The sequence below is a fragment of the Labrus mixtus genome, chromosome 7 (assembly GCF_963584025.1).
Source record: "Labrus mixtus chromosome 7, fLabMix1.1, whole genome shotgun sequence".
NCBI classification, from domain to species: Eukaryota; Metazoa; Chordata; class Actinopteri; order Labriformes; family Labridae; genus Labrus; species Labrus mixtus.
Window position 1 is genome coordinate 28,175,797 of NC_083618.1, and position 25,524 is coordinate 28,201,320.

The 25,524-nt window shown below is 40.2% G+C and overlaps 2 protein-coding genes across 2 annotated transcripts in view; one reads left to right on the forward strand and one right to left on the reverse strand.

Annotated features, from left to right (window-relative positions):
- Positions 1–25,524, forward strand: part of LOC132977113 (zinc finger and BTB domain-containing protein 49-like) — a 273,628-nt gene that overhangs the window by 146,501 nt on the left and 101,603 nt on the right. The gene's annotated exons all lie outside the window — the stretch shown is intronic.
- LOC132977117 (copine-9-like) overlaps positions 1–25,524 on the reverse strand; it is a 144,651-nt gene that overhangs the window by 21,092 nt on the left and 98,035 nt on the right. Inside the window, exons 8-16 of the mRNA XM_061041527.1 lie at positions 22,557–22,620; positions 18,803–18,906; positions 17,890–17,994; positions 15,919–15,960; positions 12,499–12,574; positions 12,136–12,189; positions 11,951–12,012; positions 10,966–11,012; positions 6,595–6,776 (exon numbers count right to left, since the gene is read on the reverse strand). Of these exons, the coding sequence (XP_060897510.1) occupies positions 6,595–6,776; positions 10,966–11,012; positions 11,951–12,012; positions 12,136–12,189; positions 12,499–12,574; positions 15,919–15,960; positions 17,890–17,994; positions 18,803–18,906; positions 22,557–22,620 (736 nt within the window). The remainder of the gene's footprint in view (positions 1–6,594; positions 6,777–10,965; positions 11,013–11,950; positions 12,013–12,135; positions 12,190–12,498; positions 12,575–15,918; positions 15,961–17,889; positions 17,995–18,802; positions 18,907–22,556; positions 22,621–25,524) is intronic.

Genomic DNA, 25,524 nt, shown 5'->3' on the forward strand with positions numbered 1-25,524 from the left:
TACTCTTTCACTTTGCATTTTTCACTTGCTTTAATGCGTTACCCATTCAAATAAGAGTGAAATCAGGAATAAGCACGTCTAAAACATCTATCTATCATCATAACTATCTTAGCTTTCGCCATAGTCTAAGTCAGTGGTTCTCAACTGGTTGATCCTCAGGACCAACCACCAACTCCTTCATGGATAAACCCCTACCCAAATCTCTGATGTTTTTCAACCAATCTGATTTATTCAATGAAAACTTGTATCAGTTTGGACTTCAGACGACAGAGAACATGTAACAGAACAAAGGAACTGAACAAAACAACGCACTGAAAGCATACTCTGTGAGCCACTTTTTGGGTCCCGACCCACCATTTGATAACCACTGGTCTTATGGTGCGTTCCAGTTGATCTCGTAAGTGGGAAATTTCCCAGTCCCAGTTCCCAGTCGGAAGTGTCAACTGGAAGTCGTAATTACGACTCGGAAACTGGACGCGTCCATGTTGCTTTTCCGACTTGCAACTGAAACGCAGTTATCTCGGGTGTGACGTCATTCCCAGTTCCGACTTCCGAGTTCCGAGGTAAATGGAACACAGCATAAGTCATAACACATAAAAGCCTATTAGTTTTAGTCACAGTTCAGTCATATTTACCTTTTTAAGTTTGAGTCTAGTTTTAGTAGACGGAAACTTCAAATCATTTGAGTCCAGTTTTAATCATTAAAAAGTCCCTAACCCAAGTTTGAGTAATTTCAATTAAATTAGCCAAACTCTAAGAGTCATCAAGCCATCAAACATTTACATTAAACACTTGTTTGCAAGTCATGCAAAAAAAAGATAATTGACAGACATATTTCTGCATATTTTTTGTTTGATTAATGAAATGAAAACTAGTCTGAAAATGTGAGGCGTGTGTTGTTAGTGTCAAACGAGAGTTGCGGCGTCAGCAAAAAAATGGTAACGTTATGGTAGTTTGCACATTGCCAATGGGTTGCATATGAGAGGAAAACTGCAAAGGCCCAAGAACTAATCCCTGAGGAACCCCATCATTTAGAGGTAACTGAAATGGTCGAAATGTAATCAGTTTTCCTTCATACACACACTCACATTCACAACTACAGGCAATTAAAATTGACTAATTAATTAAACAATTATAGATAAACACAGGTAAGACAGGTAAGGAGGGGGAGACATGAAAGAGGAATACAGGTGACATTGCTAAACATCACACCAACTTGTTGCCCCAATAACTGATCATAAAAGAAGATCTGCTCTGCAACAATATTTTTAATGGACCTTTAAAGGAAGTTTTCTGTTTTGAGAATAATTGGAAATGATTAAGCGTTCTTTATAAATCCTTCAGGCAATGTCATTAAAAAGTACTTTCGAGAGACTGGATTTAAAACTAACAAATTAAACAAGTTCCTTATCACTTCCCAGACGTCTCACATACTTAGAAAGTGTGTTGGGACATAAAAAAAGCAAAGATGTCATTACCAGTGTACCGACTGTTCATAGGTTAGCAGTAAGCTATCAGACAACCATGTAGTAGCAGTGTGTCTGAGTGTACTCTCAGGAAAAACAACTCTCTTTCGTCCTTGTAACCTGCACTCAAATTTTTTGCTAATATTTATAAAGCCTCAAGATATGTACAAAATTGTCTCCTTCAATTCACTGAGATAGCAAGTCGTGTCCTTCCCTCCTTTAATTGAGCAAACAAGTGTTTCAGCATAACAGATGAAACCTGAACTTGAGTTAGGGGAAGTTTTTTGTGCTACAATTAGTCATTTTCCACTTCACACTGCAGGCTCGAATAGAATTAGTGTGTGTAGAGTGTTAATGAGAGGCAGTTCAAGTGTTTGTTTACCACAGTGAAGGTCCCTGGTGCTTCTGTTATGGTAAAGACTTGATTTTCTTTGCATAGTTTCAGAAAAATTCAAACTGTAGGAAAACACTTCTCTGCTTAATAGAGAAGAATCCTCTGGCATGAATACATAACACCTTCATCCAAGTTACACTAAAATATACTATATATTGGGGAAGGGGATAGACTGTGGTGCGCCCCATGCACAGAGGCTATGGTCCTTGAAGCGCGGGGCGGAGGTCTCTGTTAGTTGGTGAAGCTTTAGACTTCAAAAAGCATTGTTTGCATGACATGATTTCTCTATTGCACGATTAAATCATTTTCATAATACTGATAAAATGATGAGTCAGAGATTTGTCAAATCATGAAGCTTCAATATCTGTTGGTAATCGTGTCAATGTGTATCTTGCAGGCGATCGGTGGTTTGACCCGGCTGCCGGTGGTAGAATCGGCCACGCCATCTAAAGAATTATCTAATGTAAATTATCTCAGAAAAACGACATATAACACATAATGTATTTTAGTGTGAGCAATTACAACCAAACTTTGGTTAAAACTGTGAATGTGAATATGATGAAGTCATTCCTGCTCCTCTCTCTCTCCACTCCCCGGGTGTCCCCAGGGAAACATACGACTATCTATTCATTCTGGGTCCACCAGATAGATCGGTATGGGGGTGGGAAGTATACTTATCAAACATTTTGCTAGCTGCGTATTTATTTTAAGACACGTTAATCATCATGTCAATATTTTTCTATTATGGATGTTGGGTTTTATTATTTGTTGGTTTACTGTTTCACTTTTAAAGCACCCCTGTGCATGGGGTAGCACCCGAGGGAGAGGACTATATAAGGGCGTCTGTTTTTCATGGGGGGTTAGTCTGTTTAGGGTTTGATGTCATTCAAGCGCCCCGGGTTTTTATTGGTATTGTGAATTTCACTGTAAATATGGAAAATAAATGCCCACATTTGTGTTTCGCTCAATCTTCTGTCTCTGCCTCCTTATTGGTCTGCTCAGAGGGTCAGTCTTACACTGGGATTGACTGGTTCACCGCAGATCATTCCCCACTCTGTCAAACCTGTTTCCGACTCTATCCACTGTCCTCCACACTAAAGGCATAAAAAAAGAGTCTCCACCAGACTTTACAATATTCTGCATCTACAAATCATCCAACTATAAGACAATATTACAAAAAAACCCACATCAGTGCTTCTTTAGCAGTAACCTGATAAAATCTGTTGGCAGCTTCACAAACCCGCTCTGCCTGAGATAACTTTTTAATTATTTCCCCATGGACAAGTTTTGTTTAATTATATATATTTCGTTGAAGCACAACTAATATTCAGATTCAAAACGCTGGTGCTAATTAGGCACCTATACTGTATATAAGCGGTGCAGTTAATCAGTGTCAAATAATCAGGGAACATTTCTAAATGACAGTAAATTTAAGTCTTAAAGTGCAAATGTCAGATTACATTCTCATAGGTTCTTTATCTGGACTTAAGATACTCTAATCATTATCATCACTAATTCATTATTCTGACTGACATATGTATCAGGGATGTGACTAATTTAAGCTCCTTTGAGGAACATTTGGTTTGTGTCAATGTTGGCGACCCCTGTGGACAACAATACTTCTCATCACTATGCTACTCGAAAAAGAAATGGAAAATCAGTTTCAGCCGCATGCCCCCCCCCCCCCAATCTTTCATAACCAGTTTAAAGGTCACATATTATACTCCTTCTTAACAAGTTTAAATAAGTCTCAGAGTTCCCAAAACATGTCTGTGAAGTTTCTTGTTCTAAATCCACTCTGATCCTGTATTTGATCATGTCTATAAACCTCTCTATTTCAGCCCTGCTCAGAACAGGCAGTTTCTGTGTCTGTACCTTTAAATATGTAAATGAGCTGTGTCTGACCACGCCCCCTCTCTGGAAGGGCTTGGGTGTACTCGGTGCTTTCTCTCTCCATGTCCTATTGTTTACAGTGAGAAGGCAGACTCAGAGGGCAGAACAAACACCTAGCTGTGGGAGTGTCACCCACCTGGGGGAGGGGCTACTGCCCTTTGTGATGTCATGAAGGGAAAATCTGTTTGAGCACACATTTTCTGAAAAGTAGAGCAGGTATAAGACGGAGAGGATGGACTTTTCTCATAATTTGGGGGTTTGTAGATAGGGACACACAGTGTTACAAAAACATGGTGAGGTGTATTTTGTGTAATATGTGACCTTTAAAAGGAGCTTTAAAAAGACTTTTTGCACAACCTATTCTCACCATACAGGTCATTGTCTCATGCTGTACTCGTGATCCTTTCTCTTTAAGTCATATATTATGAGACAAGATACTAAAACTTTTCATTTGACAAACTCTGATTTCTCTCCAAGCTGTTTCCAAACACAAGATTTCTAATTAGAGTCGCCCTGGCATGACACAGCGGCAGGATTTGTCACGCCGAGGTGAACTCTAATTGGGAAAGCTGATTGAGCGGCCGCTCACAGGGAGAGGTGCAAAGTTGTACAAAGCAATGAACCTCGACAGGCCAGATGCCGATGCTCCCGTCCCCACTGAGCCCTGACCGGGATGGAGCCTACAGGATCATGGCATTGGAGACAAAACCTGATTAAAAAAACGACAGTTTCAGGTCAGAATAAAAGTCCAGAGCAATAAAGAAAGACTTTGACGCGTGACATTGTGAAGTTAACACTCATTTGAAAAGATTTGGTCTCATTTTTATCCTCTCCCACCAACGTTATCCCACAGCCTTGGAACAGCACCAGATGTATAAGTCCCTCCTTCTCATGTTCCCTTCCCACCCACTTTTCTCCTAATTTCCTTAAAAAGTAACTGTACAGGGAGATGGTCCTTTGTAAACCAAGGATTATTTTTGCATTTTGCTGCTTTGCAAATTGCTATTGTTGCCGTCTTCCTGGCTGACAAAGCAAAGCGGTGCATCATCAGATTCTCTCTGCCTGTCTGTCTTCTCACTATTCTCTCTCCATCGCTCCAATACCATCAAACAGATCAACTTCTGTCTTTTTTTTTTTTTCTCAACATGCAATGTGATTCATAATGTTTTCTTCCACCCACCTCTTCTTCCTTTCCTACGCCTCTGTCATCCACTTCACAAGACTACTCCACAATGCCTACAGCCTGCGGGTTTATGTAACCCTAACTTTCATGAAAATAAAAAAAAATGCAGAGTTACATGGCTGCATGTGGCCATTGTGAGGAAAATTGCATCCATCAATCAAATAAAACCAGGTCCCAAAATTAGCAAAAAAAACAGTCTGACCTCTTCTATTGTCATCTCCAGGATGGTTAAGTGTCACTTGACCAACTTAGAAATATGCATGGGCAACACATGATGCAATCTGAAAAAAAAGTGATGAAACCATAGACTGTAAATATTAATGGACGAAGCCTGAGTGACGTCACCATCTGTTACTGCAGGGGGCTTTGGGGTCCCATTCATGATGGTCGCCATGCTGGAAATCCTGTCTCAGCCTAACTTTCAGTCTGAGAGCTGGAGCTAAGGAGGGTCTTAAGCCTCTTGACAAACCGTTATATTTTGCCCGCTTGTCAATCAGGTCAGCTACACGCCTAATAATGGACAACACGTCGTTAGAGACATGCGCTAATCAGACCTTTTTCCTTGTTTCTACCAGGCTGTAAACATGTTCATTTCTGCTGGCTGTTTTGAATGCGGTATGTGCCTTCTGGTACTTCTGCAGCAAGCCTCTAGTGGACACTTGATGAACTGCATGATTTTGCAGTTTCACAGCTTCTTCATTTTTTAACACCGGAGGTTGACTTTGAACGAAGGGATAGTTGCCTGTTTTTGCCCCAGATACATTTCAAGTGGCCATGTTTCATGTTAGTGTCAGATGACAAAGCACTCTGGATAGTTCCCTTCTACCACACTTTTTGAAATGTGCATCTAAAAACACTTCATTTGTCGGGCTGTTTGGAGAGCAAGCTGAACACTGGCTCTCAATCCATGATAAGAAACAAGACATAGTGTCATATGCATCAGTGTGCCAAACTGATGTGTAACTGTTCCCTCTTCATCCTCACATTGTTCTGCTTATTCTTAACAGTGTATTCGAGATAAATCACATCTCTACATTCACCGTTAAATCGAATAGGAACTCTCTCTAAACTCTCTTTACTCCACAGACGTCTGCAGATAAATGTGTAGCTCTTTAGCTGCTCAGCACTCCAATACATCAACCAGCTCATTGATTACTGTGTCTGTCTAAGATCTGGTACTTCATTGTCAGACCTTCCTTTCTTTTTGGTGTGTGTGTGTGTGTGTGTGTGTGTGTAAAGCACGATGCTGGCTGCTGCTGCTGCTGTGGCAACAGAGATATGGGTCAGCAGTCATCGAAACCTTTCAAACGACAGATGGACACATTTCCCATCCAGGCAGTGGTTTGGACAGAGCTGCCAAAAGTCAGACCAAAAATACAGAATTTATTAAAAAAAAGCCAGTTTAGGTTCACTTGCTTCCCTGATATTACAGACGGACGTGCGCTTGGGAAAAAAACACTTGTGGATTGGATGGAAGATTCCAGTATCCAGTCACAAAAACAGAAGTACCTTTTCACTTGATTTCATTTGAGTACAAAACGTCACTTCATTGTGTCTTATAGGGCTTTCACACTTCATACTGAAAACTCCTGGGAAACTTATATTTCACATTTTTCTCCTTTGCATTTTGTGAAAACAGCTTTTTGAGTGTTTCTCACCAGGGGGAAGGCGTGGGAGATTTTGCCGTCCGGGGGAAGTTTAGCTCCAAAGCCGTACGCTGGAAAGAGTTTGTCACTGTCGTAGTCCTGGATGATCTCTCCCACGGCCTTCAGAGCCATGGCATACGCGTTCATCTGGTACGGACTCATGTAGTGCAGCGAGGTGGGCTGAGAGGGGTTACCTGGAGAGAGAGGACACCCACACACACACACACACCACACATCAAAAACACACACAGAGACACACACATACACACACACACAAAACGACATGATCTTAAATTATAAAGGTCTTATAAAACCTGAAGATGAAGATGAATAGCTATACAGTGTTTTATATGATAAGGGGAATTTCTCTGCAGTTTACAGCAATGGAAAATGAAGAAGACAAATGTATCACCTAATATTTATTATCACTCTGAACACTTTTTCATGCATTAAGATTACAATTTTCATAAACAACAATCAATTCAGCCATAAAACAGGAAGCCAGATGTTTGAGATTTGGTCTGAATTTTCTACATTTTCATTTCTGCACATTGCTTGTGTTTGCATTGAAAATAACTTTGGGCCTTAAACAGAATATACCATGAAATATGATAAAAGTGGTCAAATAGTTTTGTGTTTTTTTTCCTTTGCATCACTTTTGAAATATCTAAAACGGGGCCCAAACAGTTACAGCCAAAAATAATAAGACTCCTCATCAAGCCTTGTATCTTTTCCTTTATTCCTTTAATTGCTCTTAATCTTCTTATCCGTTCTTAATCCTTCTTCTAATATTTTACTCTATGCCCTCTGTTGCTTTTTTACATTAACCAGCTTTCTTTGATTTCACTCGTTTTTATCTTCAGTTGTGTTTTTATTACCTGTGATGTGATCTCGCTGTCTTCTTCATTTAAATCTTATTGCTACAGCTTGTTGAGTTTTTAATTTTCTTTAATTGTTAAATTGCTTCATAGCCTTAACCGCCTTTTGAGACCGGCCTGTAGTATCTTTTCTTGTTTCTTGTATTTGCATTTTTATTACTTCTGCAGACTTCTCTTTATTTGGCCTGACTGTTGATGTGGTGAAGTGTTATTGTCCCGAGGTCATGCCTTTGCTTTGTCCGTCAAATCACTTTTTAATCATCTGTTTTTGAAGGTGTTATAAATTAAGTTATTATGCCATTATTATTAATTTATTAAATCCTAAAGAAAACAAGTTTCTTCACTAACTTTTTACCGCCAACACATCTTACATTTGATACACAAACTCAACAAATATGCACCAAAATATCCGTCATGACCTTCACTCTAAATTCACTCAGTGGGTAAATATATCGTCTGTTAATATTAACTCTGAATTCAGATTACAGTGTGGCAAAATAACTAGCTTCTTCCAGGGCTTTGATTGTATTTCTCTGGTATTTTTCAGTAGAATGAAACGCCTCACATGATGTCAGCAGGGCTCCACCGCATAAAGATATTTGCACACACTACTCTCCTGATGTGTCGTATTGAGGCTCCATGCTCCCATTCCCCCTCAGCGTTCAACATGATCCACTGCTGGAGGACTTTTTGTGCCTGATTGAAGAAAATCCGAGTACAGCTCTATAACTCTTCCCTGTCAACTCACGTGCATATAATGAAGTCTGCAGTACAGGTGGAGAGAGTGACAATAATAAGGGGAAAAAAACACCATGAGGACTACAACACCTATCACCATGGATACTGATACTGAGTGCTTACTTATTCAGCTCATATATATAGCCTTTCGCTGCATTTTCCTTTTGGTAGATTGAAGGGCTTATATGGATGTGAATCTCATTCTGCAGCTCTGTTTGAATTATGTGGAGAGTCTGAAACCAGTAATGGATTGCTCGAGTAGAGCTGTCTCTATATGACCTGCACAAGCAGCCAAACTCACAGCAAGAATATTAATATATCATCAGCGTAACTTTAGAATACCATAGAGTGGATTATGAGGTAGCAGTTGAAGCAGTCAGAAACAGCCTGTGTACATTATTTAACCAGCAACGTTTCACATTGAGGACCTGATTCACTAATAATGCTTTCACACTTGCAGAAATCTCCTGAAAAGCTCCTGATATTCCCCGGAGGAGCTGTATGTGTGAACGCAAACAGTCACATTTTTTAGTTTGGACTTCACCTGGAGTTTCTCCCACCAGACCACTCATATTTTTTCTGCAGCAAGTCCGAGTGAGCTGATGTGAGAACGCAGCAGGATATTCTCTGGAGAATTCACCTCGAGCCAATAGGAGGGGGGAGTGACGTTTATATCCTGTGACTGGAGTCAGTGCATAAAGGGTATCCAAGCAACCGCTACGTTCTCTGTGCATGTAATTAAACGTCTGCATTATGTTTTCTGTTCGTCAACATGTTGTTCTCCGCTCTTTTGTTGACATTGTGGTTCCGCCGAACGACACATAGAATTGATATTAAGGCAAATATTCTAATCATAACATCATACAGCGGACTCTGCTATTTCTGCGTCTTTTTTTTACATCATGTCTGACCTCCGCTGCACCGTGCATAGAGTGTGAACGCGACCACTACGATCTCCGTGCACGTAATTAAACGTCTGCATTGTGTTTTCTGTTTATCAGTAAGTTCTAAGACGGTGTCTTTTTGACTCCTTGGCACAGGTTGAGGGCACAAAAGCCTTGCATACTTTTGTAAATGAAATTGTGGAACGTATTTGACATGTTAAAGTGATTGGCTGGTACTTCCCCCGATCCCCCGAGAATATTCAGATCTTGGAAAGACTGCTTTTACATCCGATGCTCCGGACCCCAGAAATGTCATCCAACACATTTTAAAAAATGAAGACTCTGCCCTCATATGCAGCCTTTAACGTCATAGTAACGGACCATTGTGCATCAATATGTAACTGTTTTCTTTTTAGCTGACTTCCATAGTTTTTTTCTGCATTCCTGTCCTGTGTTGTTGTTGTTGTGAGTCTTTCTTTATTTCTATTATTATTATTATATATTTTTTTCTTTTCTACTCGCTCTTATTTGTGTCCCCGCTTTTCTGCTGTGAGCTCGACGTCACTGTAAATGACGGAGACCTCAGTGTCTTTCCAGTTAAAATAAAGGTTTTGAATTGAGGAAGGGGATTCTTCTTTAGAGAGTAAATGCAACAGCTCTTTCAAGGACCACCATGATGGAAACGGAAACAAGGCTTCTCAGCTGCTTTAATTACACTTTGCTTTATTTTGACATCCTGATTGTGAATATTTAAAACCAGTGACATTTTGAAAGGAGTGATAAAGTCTTATGATGTCAGGATTTGGTCTTATTTAGTTTTGTATTTTTTGTCTATTTCAGCGTTTAGGTTTCCTTGTTTTAATCTTCTCCTGTCTATCCTGGTGTTGCTTGTTTTCTTTATGAATTTTTGTCTTAATGTTTCCTAGTTTAGTCTTTTTTTTCTTCCAGTTTTTATTTTTTAATGTTTCTCTGTTCTAGTTTGTTTTGTTACATTCTTGAGTTCTCTGTGTGTCTTCAGTGTTTCCTGATTTATTTTATAGTCCTGAGTGTTTCTTGTCTTGTATTTCTTCCTGCCTCTGTGTGTTTCCCTCCTGTTTGATTGCCCTCATTGTCTTCACCTGTGTCATTAGTCTCACCTGTGTCTAATTACCCCTGTGTCGATTTAGTCTCAGTGTTCCCTCCCTCTCGTTGTCAGTTCATTGTTAGAACTCGTGGTTCTCGTGTTTTTCCCCTTTTCGAGTTTTATTTTGTCTGTTTTTGTTTGCCTTTTACCTTGTTTTTGGTAAATACATTTTTTGTTAGTTTTCAGTCTATGTCGGTCGTCGTTTTTCCAGTTTCTCTCCTTATGATTCCTCGTGGATTCCTGGGACTAATTTAGTAGTTGGACTTTTTGAGAAGTTAGCCTTGTTTTTGACTTTTCGTTTAAAAAATTATATCTTGGTTTTTGCAATTGGGTCCACCTCCTCCTATGTTTTTTCCTGAAATGTGACTTACGGTTGTTTTGATGCATTTGTTAAATGATTTCTGCACTAACAAAGTCCTAGAGGACCCAACAAATCAACCACAGAGGAAATTAAGTTATTTATACCTCGGCTGTGTGTATATATGCGATGTGAATGTTGCAATCAAACATTTTCTCCAAAGCCACTCTATCAGTAATGGATACATTGACTGAAATGTGAGAAATTAAGCATTTGTCAAAGATGTATGTGGCTAAGAAAATTGCACAGTGAAGATCATTTATTGTAGAAATATTAAAGAGGACCAACCGAAATGAAAAACAACCCATAGGAGAACACAGTCGAAGTGATATCTGTGACAATCACAACACAGACGTGTGGACACTTCCTGCATGCAGAAAAGATGTGAAAAAGCTGCCTTACCGTTGGATGCTGTGAAGTCTATGGCCACAGTGAAATTGAGTTGTGTCCTGGAAAGAGATGGAGAACATCAGCATCGTTCAAAAAAAACAAGAGATGTTAGTTCTGTGCCAGCATCACCAGATGGGAACACAGTCGCAGCTGCTCAGACTAGACGGAGAAACTCATCAGCGGCTCACTGCTGTCACTATAAAGAACAAGGCAGGGGATCTGCTCACTGATTGAAACAATATGCTTCTTCATTAATAATCTCATTCAAATCGCTGTCCCCCCGCCACGTCTTTATTTTAGACTACTTCAGGCTGAACATTGTCTAAGTGTGCTGGTTTTAATCGTACAACTAAATAACATGTTCTTTGTTTTAGGGCTGATCCCAAAGAGCCGAGTAATCGACGATTTCGTTTGGTCAGACTTCCGTACTGAAATCATGTGAACACACTGAAGTCGGAAGAACGACTTCCCACCTCGGAAACTTGGACCACCCACACACACAAGGCCGTCAGTTTGTGTGTCTGCTGTATGGGACATGTGTAATATCGTTAAATGCAAACTTAATGAGCTAGAAAAAAGATGTCCTGTCATAGAATCAATTGGTATTTAATGATGTGATTAAACTCAAACGAGAATGTGGATCAATGAGCTCAAAAAACAACAAAACTTTCGACTGTCAGTTGACTGAAGGCTAAATCTGATGAATCAGACTCGACCATGTAAATCCTTAGTCCTTACTTTCAAGTTAAATGATAATATCTATAAATATATTTGATTTACAAGTTTAACCACTAAGGGAGGATGAGGGGAGGCGGTGCGCTGAAGGGAAGGCTTTGTTTTGGTTTGAGAGACCGGTGCTGAAGAACGACATCTACGGGGCATCTTCTCCAAAGTCACCAATTTTACCTTTAGTTTGCACTCCTACTCCATAAAAACCAACGGACCAAAATGTTTGCGATCTGACTGTGGGAGCCATAACAGGACTGTGAGCTCTTACCCTCCTCTGATGAAGTCGACAAACGTGTATTCTGACTCCACTTTGAAGGACAGGAGAGTCACCTAGAGGAGAGAGAGAGAGAGAGAGCAGAGGATAAAGACATGCATCATAAGGAGGCTGATCTTAAATACTGCACACTACTTGTGTCCTCTGCATCCATCATCTGCTGATACAACAAGTCTTACCGTCCCCGAGTTGACGTATTTCTTCTTCTTGCCTTTCTTTTTAGGGTTCAACACCTTAAACACAAAAACAGGAAAACAAGAAATCAGTTTTCAAAGCGTATATGTCTGAGCAGGAATGTGTCGACAGTACGCTCACGTCGGCATGTTTCGGGTTGGTAGCTGATGATATACTGTTCAAAGATGTGGGCTATAATTCATAATGCAAACTATTACCTGGATGAATAATATATAACACTGTCAGCGAACGGATGGTGTTGTTGCAAGCTCCCAAAAAAAAACTGTTGAATTTTTGATATCCTTTACACATTGAGGAAAGTTGGATTCCTTTTTCTTTATTTGCTGATTCACTACGACAACTTTTACCTCGTAGACGTTGAACTGGCTTTGGCCTCTGGACAGTTCTCTGTAGCTGGTGGTGAACTCTCCGATGAAGTCATGGCTGGAGGAAAGATTGATCGGGAGAGGAAAACAGTTTTACTATGTACTGTATCTGCTATAGCAAAGACAACTGAACCAAAATCAGAGCATGCTGCAGGATTTGTAAACATTTACAGAAAACATACAATTAATTCATTCACAATTTTCCAGCACTATTTTCCAGCAGAACAATCGAGAAGGTATTTTTTTTATTTAACCTTTATTTGACCAGGAAAGAAACTCATTGAGATTAAAAATCTCATTTCGAGACAGGTGGCAGCACAGTTAACAGAGTTTCACACAAACAACGAGCAGTCAAACATACAAATACAAAAATACATTAAAAGACACAAACAACAAATCTGAACAGCAGATGTTTGTTAAGATGATCCACAAACACATCAGGGAGAACATTTGCAGCCAGATGTGTCCGCCTCCAAGTCATTTAACATAACAACAACAAAGCATCCAATCAGAGCAGCTCGTTAAGTTTCAGCCCTTTTTGTAATTCATTCCAAGTTCCAGATAAGTTATCTGCCTGTTTAATGTTCAACATTTTATTCATTTTAATATCATTATTATCTTTTTTTTTTGAAAGAAGAGAACCCTACATATGGTACATTACAACATCTGTAATACAACAGTGACACACGAGAAACTCTGGTCCCTCAGAAAAATGAGATTTTCATCAGCTCAGCACATTATTTTCCATCTCAACATGAAAAAAAAACAATACCCTTCAGCGTCCTCTCACTGATAAATATCATCTCCTGCATGCCCTCAGATTATCTCTGCAGCTCAGTGCATCACCTGAAGCGACACTGCCTGTTTAATGCTGGTATTTAAAGGGAAATCCTCCAGGAGCATCTCCCAATGGGGGGAAAGGAGGGTAAAATATAAGAGAGGGGGGAGGAGAGGAGTCTGAAACAAAGCAGTAATGAAGGAAATGTGTGGATAAAAAAAGACAGTCTGAGAAAAGAATGAAATAGAGCACAGGAGATGAAAGAAGACATACAATAAGTGTAAGCAGGTAGTGAGTGATAATAAGTGTTCAAGCATCTTCTTCATTATTATCATTGTATTATTGTATTATTATTATTTAGCATCAATATATATATATACATATATACTGTACATTCTATATATTTTTGTTATATTATTATAATAGTCTATATTATATTATATAACATTTCATTATATTACACTATATTGTTCATATTGCACTATATTATATTATATTATACTACATTATATTATATAACTGCACTCTGCATTACTGTGGTACAACACTGCCTCTCTTCTCTGCTGTTTACATTACTTGCTGCTATTTATCATACCAAGTCACTTTAATCATCACTTGTCACTTTATCTTGTCATTCTCTGTAAATACTGTCTCAATTCTCAATTCCCCCCAGTTAACTTCATCATTCATTTTGTACTGTATATACCCCCTGTTTTTATTTTTATTTATCTTATCTATTCTGTTTAATGTAAATTTTTGAGCTTTCTTGTCTGTGCTGCTGTAACGCCCGAATTTCCCCTCTGGGGATCAATAAAGTATTATCCTATCCTATCTTCCTTTTTGCATGTCATAAGACAATGACATCTAAATTTAACATTCAGTTTAAGCATTTACATTCTTAAAGGTCACATATCATCCTCCTTTTTAACAAGTTTAAATAAGTCTCAGAGCTCCTCAAAACATGTCTGTGAAGTTTCTTGTTCTAAATCCACTCTGATCCTGTATTTGATCATGTCTATAAACCCCTCTATTTCAGCCCTGCTCAGAACAGGCTGTTTATGTGTCTGTACCTTTAAATATGTAAATGAGCGGTGTCTGACCACGCCCCCTCTCTGGAAGGGCTTGGGTGTCTCAGGCTTGCTCACTCCATGTCCTATTGTTTACAGTGAGAAGGCAGACTCAGAGGGCAGAACAAACACCTAGCTGTGGGAGTGTCACCCACCTAGGGGAGGAGCTACTGCCCTTTGTGATGTCATGAAGGGAAAATCTCCAAACGGCCTGTTTGAGCACACATTTTCTGAAAAGTGGAGCAGGCGAAAGACAGAGAGGATGGACTTTTCTTATAATTGGGGGGTTTGTAGACAGACTAGAGACACATATTAGAGTTAGAAAAACATGGTGAAATGTATTTTGCAGAATATGTGACCTTTAAGAAATACTGAGTGTATAAAAAAAGGTTGTCGTCTGCGTATGGTGCAGTAGGGTTTATTTTTATTTCAGAGAAAATGACATATTCCACCTTCAAACTAAAGGTAAAAAGTGTTTGCTGTTCAAAGAAAATGTGGCACTGATTTAGGACTTTCAAATAATCCAGTACCTTTAAATGAGAATGTAGAGTTTGAGGTGTGTGTTGTACTTTTTCCACAGACTGAGGATGAAGAGAACATTTCTTCTGTTGTGCAAATAATAAATCTTCACAACAACAAAAAAACAGACGGAGCAATTTTGTGTTATTTTTCTTGCCCAAGGACACATCGACTGTCACATGTGACTGCAGGAGCTGGGGAATCGAAAACTTGACCTGCCAACGATCCACAGCTGTCACATTCTGTTTTCATGAACATTTCACACAACGTCCCAACTTCTTTGTGGTCGTAAAAACCCATGTAAAGCACGTGAGATCTATGCAAACTAATAGTCAGACAGACTGGGTTAAAAGCAGAGGAATAAAAGACAGTCTCCGAGCTCATGCACTCATAGGCTGAGTGATTACACAGGAGTTTATTTTGACACAATCATGTCCCAGTTTCAAAGTTAATGCCTGAAATCTCTTCTAATTACTTGCCTTTAGAAGTTAGGTGCGATGTTTCCTACTGTACAAAGACAAAGCTTCTCTTAACAACCCCGAAAAAGAGACTGACTGCTCAAATATGCAAAAGAATTAGCGCCTGATGACGGTGTCAGACTGAGAGACTTTACTGGGACAATGACAGACAAACATTTGCTTTGAGTCTCCTCCTGTCTTGCAGATCGCAGGATAAGGATTTGGAAATATGGGACTGGGGGATTTATAAAAATACCACATGAATAGCAAATGAATCTTAACTTCAATTTATGGAAAGAAGTGACACAAAAGTCCCACATGAGGTTTCCAATTAAGCCCAGGAAACCCAGATAGTAACCCGCTGTCACCTTCAGGTCAACTCCACTCAGCTTATAAATATCATTTGATTCATCAACTGGTGCAGGCCAGGCGGGTGGAGCTTTCTCATATCATATATAATATGACAGAAAATCGGCCCCCGGACAGAAGAAGGTGTGACATTTGAGGGATTCAATCTTGAGCTGAAAATGAATAAAGAAAAGAAAAAGTAAGTGAGAAAAGAGTAAGAGTGAGAACTTACCTCCCGTCTCTGTCCCAGTCAAAAACGTCCACCTTGACCGTCCTGGAGGGAGGTGAGACGAGAGGGGGGGGGGAGGGGGGGATAAAACGAGGCAGAGGTGAGAGAGGGCAGGAGGGTGAGAAAGAGAAGCGTCAGAGAGGAAGAGGAGAGACATCGACGCAGGGACAGGAAATGAGGAAGATGATGTTTTTCTTGAAATTCACTGAAAGTTGCTGAACACTTTAAACGCAACACAAAGACATGATATAAAAGAGCTGCCAGTAGCCTAAATAATATTGATGAATATTGAAAAAGAGGGTTTAAAGACATGTGCCACAATCACACTGAGCATGCTCACAAATCGCTCAGTTTACTTTTGATGATATTTGTTGTCTTCGAGGCATGTGAGTGTCCCTCTGTTTCTTTTAATATCTGAACAAAATTCTGACTTGGTGTTTAGGCTGTCGTCCAAAAATTAAGATTTGAATGTAAGGTTTAAAAACATGAATGTGATTTGGTCTGAGATAAAGATTGTTTACGGCCAGTGCAGGAACAACAGTTCAGAGATTTGTAAGGTTGTTGCTGCCCGTGTTTCTATGTTGGTCTCAATAACACCAGCACTGGCCTGAGAGTGACATCACGGCCGACTGCTGGCATTATTCTGACCACCAAAGAGTCCAACCTCTCGTGATATTCAGCAGGCTTTGCAAGAACGAACTTTACTTTTGACAAACTAAAGACATCTTAAGAAGTCAGTATATTCAGCAGAAGATCGTGGTTTAGATTTAGGTTCTCAACTGGTCTATCCTCAGGACCCACCACCAACTCCTTAAAGGCTTTATATGTGATTTTTTGATCCAGCAGATGTCGCCCATGAGCACCAGCATGAAACCAAAACAACTGGCGGTGCATTGTTGTGTTAGCATGCTAATGCTAGCGATCTTTATTACGCTCGTATCTTCACACTGCATGTAAATTTACCTGAAATGAGCGTGATCTAGAAACACAGTTAAGCAGTGAGTACAGTATGTTATTCTTCTTTTCTCTAGTCCCTCAATTAAACAACTTTTATACACGAGGGGAGGAGTCAGCCGGCCGTCCGGGCGATGTAAACAAACTGAAGATAGGACTCTGAAAACTCTGAAAACATCACAGACAGTGGGACTCGGGTGTTACACCCATTGTAGACAGTCATGACTCACAGAGTTATTTTCAGAGGATATACTTGATTTATATTATATTTAAGTGTGAAAAATCACATATAAAGACTTTAATGATAAATTGCGACCCAAATTTTCTGATATTTTTCAACCAATTTGATTTATTTAATGACAAAAAGTGGAGGTTTGGACCACAACAGCACAAAAAATGATAGAACAAAAATACTGAATAAAACAAGCATGTTTTAAAAGCTCTCCATAAACTTTTTGACACAATCGTTTTTTTTTCGGGCGAACATTTGCGACCCTCTCAAAACAGCTTCGCGACCCACTTTTGGGTCCCGACCCACCAGTTGAGTACCACTGGTTTAGATGAAACTCACAATAAACACTATCGAATGCAGCTGGCTGTTTTGAAAACTCTGTCTTGGTTTGCCTGAATCTTTAGTTATCAGTGACACGCACTGAGCTAATGTTAGCTGCAGCTCAGCCGTTAGCCTATAAAACTTTGCTGAAAAATGTGTAACTTTATTAAAAACAGTAACTGCTTTTTGGTGTTTTCTCGATCCATTTGTTTCACACTGAAAGAAGGAACCTTTGTTTTAATTTGAGGCAAATGCCCAGAAACACCTGGACCATTGTAACAGTAGCTACATAGCTCGACTCGCAGCCCTTTTGAGTCCTGATGAGCACTGAAAAAACAAATTTTAACCATTTAATTCAGTGTTTTTTTTACTGGTTTGACTTATTGTTTCACAAAGAGGAAGGCATCATAATGAACGAGATGCTCTTGAAAGCAGCAGCGTCTCTGACCCCTGATCGGTGTCCTCACCTGTCATAGTCCCCGTTACAGAGCGCTCGGACAGGGATGGTAAACGGCTGCCAAACAGGGTTCAGGTTGTTCTTGATTACTTCGGTCTTGTGGCAGATGGTGAACCTGAAAAGACAAAGAGACAGCTCGACATGGTGAGGAGGACAGTTCTGAAAGTAAAAAGAAAATAAAGTACACAATGGCTGAAGGTAGGACGGGCAGTAGAGAGTGTATGTGTGTAATACATTGTGCTTTCTGGCAGAGTGTTCACAGGCAGCTCCTCCAGACTCTGCAGCTCTTGAAATACACTGCAGGAGGAGCAGCAGCAACAGTTTCACACAGGTTTGATCCTGGACTGTCTGACATACTGAAGGCTGCAGTGTAAGTGAGGGAGAGTTGCCATAACTGGGTTTTTTTATTTCACTTCTCACTTTTCTTTTATTCAGACTATTTCTATCCATATACATCACTGTTTCAGGCAAGAAAGTTTGATTACTCCTATTAATGTAGCACTCAACTATTTCTAGTAAATTCAATTGTCTGAGGGCAATCTCAGAACCCATCACCATCGTCACACAAAGTCACGTAGCTCTATGAACGATTGCAAACGTATCCCTAATTCCAGTCTAGCCAGCGGTTAGCGTTTGACAATTCCCAGCCAAGGCTTCCTTTTCCGTTAGTCACAAGTCCCAATTAGAAAGTTGAGAAGTGCCAGTGTGTTCAGAGGAAAAGCGAAAGTCGCCCTTCCAGATATGTCTGCAAAGTAAACACTTCTAACTTCCTGGTTTATTACACCCGCCCAGGGTAGCAGCCGTTGGTGAGTGACTTGCAGTCTTGAAAGATGAAGCCAATGCAATCCAACAGAGAAAGAGAAGAGTTTCACCTGAGCTGAAGGACAGACACACACACACGTCTTAGAAAAACACACACTTACGTCCCGTCCTCATTACTCCGGTAGAAGACGAGGAAAGGGTCAGACTTGCCAAAGAAATCCTTTTTATCGAGCTTGTTGGCGCAGAGCTGCATGGTGGCGATATCCTGGGAGAAAAACACAACTTTATTGACTAAAAGCAAAAATAACAGTTTTCTACTTAGTTCCATTGAGACTTTCTGCTGGAGACCTCACAACTTCCTCAAGTCCAGAAAGACCCTCAGCGACTGGTTTAGAGTGGAAAACACTGGATATGAGGGCTTGATAATATTGCACGAGTGGTTAAAATTAGTGTTTCGTTATCTACTTTGAGCAGGCTGATTAGACAGTCTGACTGCAGTGAAAGGAAGCACCTGCGGTATCTCCTGTTGCTGGATTGAAGAACATCACAGAAAGATTCTGAATTTACATCATAAGATTCAGATTTCTTATTTAAAATGGTTTTGAATTGGAAAAGATCAGAGCTGTGCTTCTTTACATTTTTTGGCCCTTGCTGCTGCCAAAAAAATAATTTCACTCATTCCTGTCATTATACTACAGTCATAGAAGATCAGCTTTTAGTTTGATGATCCATTCAATCATATCAGCACACACACACACTCACGGGCCATATTCTTTAATGTTAATTTTTTGCATTTATATTTGAATCATTATTCAATCAAGCTTCTGAAAAAACTCTGATAATCACACTATAGGCACTTGATGCCACTTGTTAATGTCTTTTTTTCGACCTTCCCTTGTAAGATAACACAAATTGCGGAGGCACATGTACGTGGTGCATCAAAGTGGTTTGCTGACTGAAAAGAGAAGTGCTGAGAATTTTCTCCCAACATTTCTTTAAGTTGTCTAAATTAAATTGTAAAAACAGCCCCACCTGAAGCGGTGAATATCTTAGCTTCCATGCAAACACTCTGACAGGTCTCTCATTAAAGGAGCCACGCTGACCTGCACCTGCTGTGGCAAAATACTAACTATGGACAAATACCTCATACCACCCCACTTCAAGATTAACTAACTTTCCCTTTAAACTGCAGATTCAGTTTTTGTAATACAGAATTTTTAATGAAATTTCTCCAAACCATCAACAGGGATATCCACTGTCTTGAGATCTTAAGCCTGCAGCAACATGAGCAGTTAGTAGTAGTTTTCATGCCATAAATTACACAAATCACACATGTCAAGGGGGCAAAATGTTCAAAGGCAAACCTCCCTTTGAGATCAGACTGTATAATAAGTCGTGTGAATCTGGCCACCTGGTCAGCGGCCGGCTTTTCTAACGAGACGGAGGACACTTTTTACAGAATAGGAAATAAGACACAAGAAGGTCAGACTGCAGACATGGTGTTACATGTTTAGGACTGTTGGGACAGTTTAAAAGTTATCAGGCTGTATGATCAACACTCTTCAGATTGATTTGCATGAAGGATTATGATATGTGACTTGATACTAGTAGTATGTATAACAAAATGTTGCCAACAGTTTTAAGGAAAAAGACAAACATGGAAGGGTCGTCCAAAGGGTTTTTTTGTTTCCTATAAGGGATGTTTTATTTATGCAGCAGGAACCTGAGTTATTTCACTCATTTAAGACACCGAGATCATACCCAATATTAGGCTAATTTACCATGAAAGGTGATGTCCATTAGAGTGTTAACTTTTGGTTTGAAATCTTAATCGTAAAAGTGTAGGGAATAGATCATATTCAAACTATTCTAATGTTTTAAATAGTGTTGTCAAGACAACACAAACGGAGACCAAGACATACTCCAGACCAGAGTGCTCTGAGACCGAGACGAGACATTTCAGGATCGAGACCGGGTCAAGACCAAGACCAAGACCAAGACCAAGACCATAAATATCACAGAAAAATCATCATCTTGTGTGCAGCAGGCGTGTCACTCACTTAGACCATAACACCGGGAAGGTTGCAGCCGTAACCCGGGAATAAAAATGAAATAATGAATGAATCAAAGTTATTTGTTCTTTTACAAAGAGGCATTTTCTTTCTAATCAAAGTAATGATGTGGAAAAATAACCTTTCAGTTGTGGTCTTGATTTAAAATCCAGAGTACGTCCAGACTTGGACCGAAACAAGACCGAGTAAAAATGCTTTCCTTTCCGAGACGAGACCTTCAAAAAGTGGCCTCGAGACCGATTTCAAGTACAACATATCTATGGACTCAGCAGCTTGCCACCCAAGTATCCAAAGCACAATCAAAGGTGTGGAGTTTATGTAAAATGTATAACCTCATCTGTCTGAAGTATTTCATAGGACGCTAAATTTCAGCAACCTTCTTTTTTTTAAAGAGTTTTTGGGGACTTTTTGCGCCTTTATTTTAGAGATAGGACGGTGGATATAAGTCGGAAATTAGGGAGAGAGAGAGAGAGAGAGGTAAAGGTTTATGATATCAAAACATTCCTGTGTGTGTTGGGAAGAATTTTAGTACTGTAGCATACAATTTTGCATGACAGAAGGCAGCTGGTAACCTAGTGGTTAGTGCACCCGTCCCATGTACAGAGGCTAAAGTCCTCGAAAGCAGGGTTCTGGGTTCGGATCCGACCTGTAGCTCCATTCTTGTATGTCATTCTCCACTCTCTCTCTCTCTCTCTCGCCAATTTCTGACTGTCATGTCTCTCCATAAAAAGCCCAAAAACAAATCTTAAAAGTGAGCCAGCTAGTCCATGATGAAGTCCAGGATTGATCTAAGATCACAGATATCTCCATCAGTGACTGCTTTCTAAACCCAGAAGACTACACGTTACCTCAGCTTCACCAGGTGACATCAGCTTTTTAACAGCTGATTGGAAAAGTGAGTGCACTGGCTCTCTCTCGCTCTCTCTCTCTCTCTCACTCGATCACTGTGATCGTGAATGTGCTCTTGGGAACCTAGAAGATAAAAGTGTCCTACACACACTGGAATGGTTAAGTCCGCACTATAAAACTGAATCCTTCAGGCGCCGCTGTACGAAGTTGCATTTGAATTAATTCGAAGGAATACTTTGTCATTTTAAATTAACTTGAACTTGTCTTGGGCAGGGAGTTAAGGTCCTTCCGTCCGAGTGACATTTCATCCGTGAAGATAAACTAACCAGCGATGTTTTTCCAGAGACAGACCTCGTGAACCATAACTAACCAATGGGAATGAAAACGGAGCCCTGAAGGAGTCCTCACTATACCATCATTCATGCTGTACAGCCTGCAATGATGATGCAACCCTCCTCATCTTCATGTGCATGATATATTATGAGGTTAAACTTAATTTGGTGTATACATTACAGGAAACTGCTTCCTGATTATTCAAACAGTCACCAGCATGAATGTAACTGCATACGTTTGCATGTTAAAAAAAAGCCCCGTGTAATAGCATGATGTGTGTGTGTGTGTGTGTGTGCGCGTGTGTGTGTGCTTCTCTCTTTGATTGGAGTGTCTAATTATTTAGCCGCTGTGGGATAAATTATTCATGAGCGGCTCTCATCATCACTTTGAAGGAAAAAAGTACAAATTTACTTTCCGTCCACTCGAGGCAGATGACAAAATTATTCTGACGTCTGTGCGGTTATTTTAAATTCACTGTGAAAAGTTAAGACATGAAAATACACAACGTGACTGTCATGGATTCACACCGCGGTGCTTAACTTCCTGACCCCTGTCTGGGACTGTTAATATAACCAAAAGTGTGTGCGGTGTTTGTAAGTGTGTGTGTGTGTGTGTCTAAGCCTGGAGGTGCACAGTGTCCTGAGTATTATCAGATACTGACCCGACAGTTACTGAGCTCCTCGGCTGTGAAGATGATGGTTCCGCATTTCTTCCCGGGAATCCCACTGAGAGTGAGCGAGAGAGAGAGAGAGAGAGAGAGAGAGAGAGAGACTCATGAACAATGGAGAACTGCAAAAAACAATAAAGACTTGCCCTGCAGTTATTTGTGTTAGCAGGAATTGGTCATGGTAATTTTCTGCCTCAAAGCGTTGTGTGAAACAATAACTGGGGAAAAAATGAAAATACCTAAAAACAAATCAAAGTAGAGCAATAAAGCAGTATTTCTACCACATTGTCTGTTTCAGCTGTTACATAAAGTGAAGCACTTATAAGAATGTTTCTTTCAGCTACAGTCGTTTTCACACATGCACTCCTGAACGTAGATCATTTCAGGAGGACTTCAAGACATGACGGGAAAAGAATGACACATGTGGCAGACGAAGCAGGAATCTGTTATCTGTGTGTAGTTTGAAATCACAATAAACAAAAGAGCAGAGAAGTGCATACTGGTGATCAGAAAACATAATGCAACTGTTAAATTTCATGCACAGGGATCGTAGCAGAGGCGTCCATACAGTCTATGTCCTTTTTCTCCCTCAGGTAACTCTTTCTAATCTGCTGATTCCATCGCAGCGAGTCACCTTAAATCCCACTGATTAATCACTGCAGCAGTGACAATCCAAAGTAACCACGAGCAGATCTTCATCACCTGCATATGATCACAGACGAGGAAAAAAGAGGACTTCTGCTCAGGACCTTCGAGAACAATCTGCTATGTGAGCCCAGCTCTGGTGTTGCCTCCTAATTTCTCTTCAGGTCAGATTGGACGTTTAATTCAGAGTTGATTTATGGACCCAGCTGGATTAGAAAACACGACCTGAAGTCATTTCTTTAAAAAAAAAAAAAAAAAAAAAGAAGAAAAGTGGAATCCCCACAGCAGCTCGGTGCTGTTTCAGCTCTTTGACGCTGCTGTTGTTCCTGTACGTCCATTAGCACTTGAAAAGTGAAAGTAAGAAAATCAACACATTTCAACAAATCCTCAGAGTGGGTTGCAAAAAGTTGCACTACAACACGCCGCAAAGACTACAGACTACAAAAACCTTTGTCTGTCCGTCTCTCTTTCTCTGTCTGACTTTCTGTCTGTCTGACTTTCTTACATTTATCAAACCATCATAACAATAACAATACAGTCTGGACCTTTAAGGCCTTATAACCTTATAACCGCATGTGTTTTATGCAGATGATGCAATTAAAAAAATGTATGCAATCATTTTGGCCCTTAATCGTATTGGGATTAACGCTGACAGCTCAATTCAAAATAAACATTTGTCCGATACTTTGATTCATGCCATATTGTGTTCTTCTCCTCGTGGTATTACCCTGTCATCGGAGGCTCATATTTCATCCTAGTCGTCACTATTTAGGCATTTCTCTGATCTTCAATCTACACCGGTCTTAAATCTGACACGAAGAAGAATATTTCAAACTCTGTGTGCGAGAGGATTACAGGCTGACACAAAAATTAAAAGTTATCAAGTCAAGTCGAAGCCTGAAAAAAAAAAAGTTTGAACCCTTTGTCATCATGGACTTGTAAACTCCCGGCGGCTTTGCGAGTCACACTCCACCTCACAACACGACACGAGTGATTCGTTCCATCCAGGTGAAGCCGCCGCCGCTGCTGCTGCTGCTGCTAGCAGAGTCCGCTTGTTGTTGTTCTGTGATTAAAATGCCGGCTGAGATTCAAGGGGATCGCCCGTAAAAATCTGTGACATATGAGCAGGCACAAACAAACTACACACACACACAATCCATTATGCTGGAGGGAACCATGGAGGATATTATTACACACACACACACAATATCATCTCCTTGAGAGTCTTTTTTTCTGTGACCTTGAAACGTGTATACATCTCACTCTATTGTCCATTTCTCCGCCTCGTTTGTGAACACAGTCACGTCACCCCGGCTGCTAGAGGGCAGGTAAAAAAAAAACTCAAGACACCTTCACCTGAAACCAAAAATCAATCCCAACACTTCCTCCCTCTCAGCGTGCTTTTCTTTTTAATCAATCTCCGCTGACCCTCCTACTTTACCAAAACAGTGATGTATGAGCGTCTGCGGGCTGCTAGAGCTCCCATAATGAGTTTTGCATGGTCACGTGATGTGAGAGGGGATACCTCAGCATGCCACACACACACACACACACACGGGCACACATGTTACGCCACCACTCGTCCCTGAGCATCCTATTCCCATTCCTGATGCTACTCTGCTGTTAAAGGCTCAGTGGTTGTAGAGCTGCAGCTACTTGACAGGAGCAGGAGCGCAGCAGGACTTAAGGAATCGATACAGCAAAGATGAAGAAAATACCTTCGAGATGGAAGTCGTCGAGTAGAAATGTGTATGGATGTGAGTTTGTGTGTGAGTGTCAGTCTCTGTCAAGTCCTTCAGCAAAATGTTTCCCACACATTTCTTGTCCTCCTCCCACATCTTGCACAGCCTGATGTGGGTCCCCACTCCCACACATGTTACACAAGCTCGATAAAACACCAAAAACTCCACACAAAAAAAACTTAAAACTCTCTTTGTTTGATTTTTAATTTGATGTTAGCTTCTTAGAATCCCATTACAATAGGCAGATGAGTGACTAGCAAGAGTTAACACTTCTTACATCTTCTTAAATCTTAGACTGAGCAGGTGTAGTCCAGATGGAAGAGGCGTGGATGTGACTGTAACAGAGTCTTCTTTGTGGTTAGCATGGTGTCTTATAGAATTTCAGGTCTGCAGTGTCTGCCATGTAATGTTGCTGAGAGTAGAGCTGAGAAATCTTGCTTCTGAAAGGTCACAACTAGAAGCTTCCTCTAACACTGGATAGACAACCTCTGTGTAAGATCTGAAGGGTAAAAGAAGAAACCTTGTATAGAACTTGCCTGGATGACATCCTAACTCATCTGAAATAATATCACTGG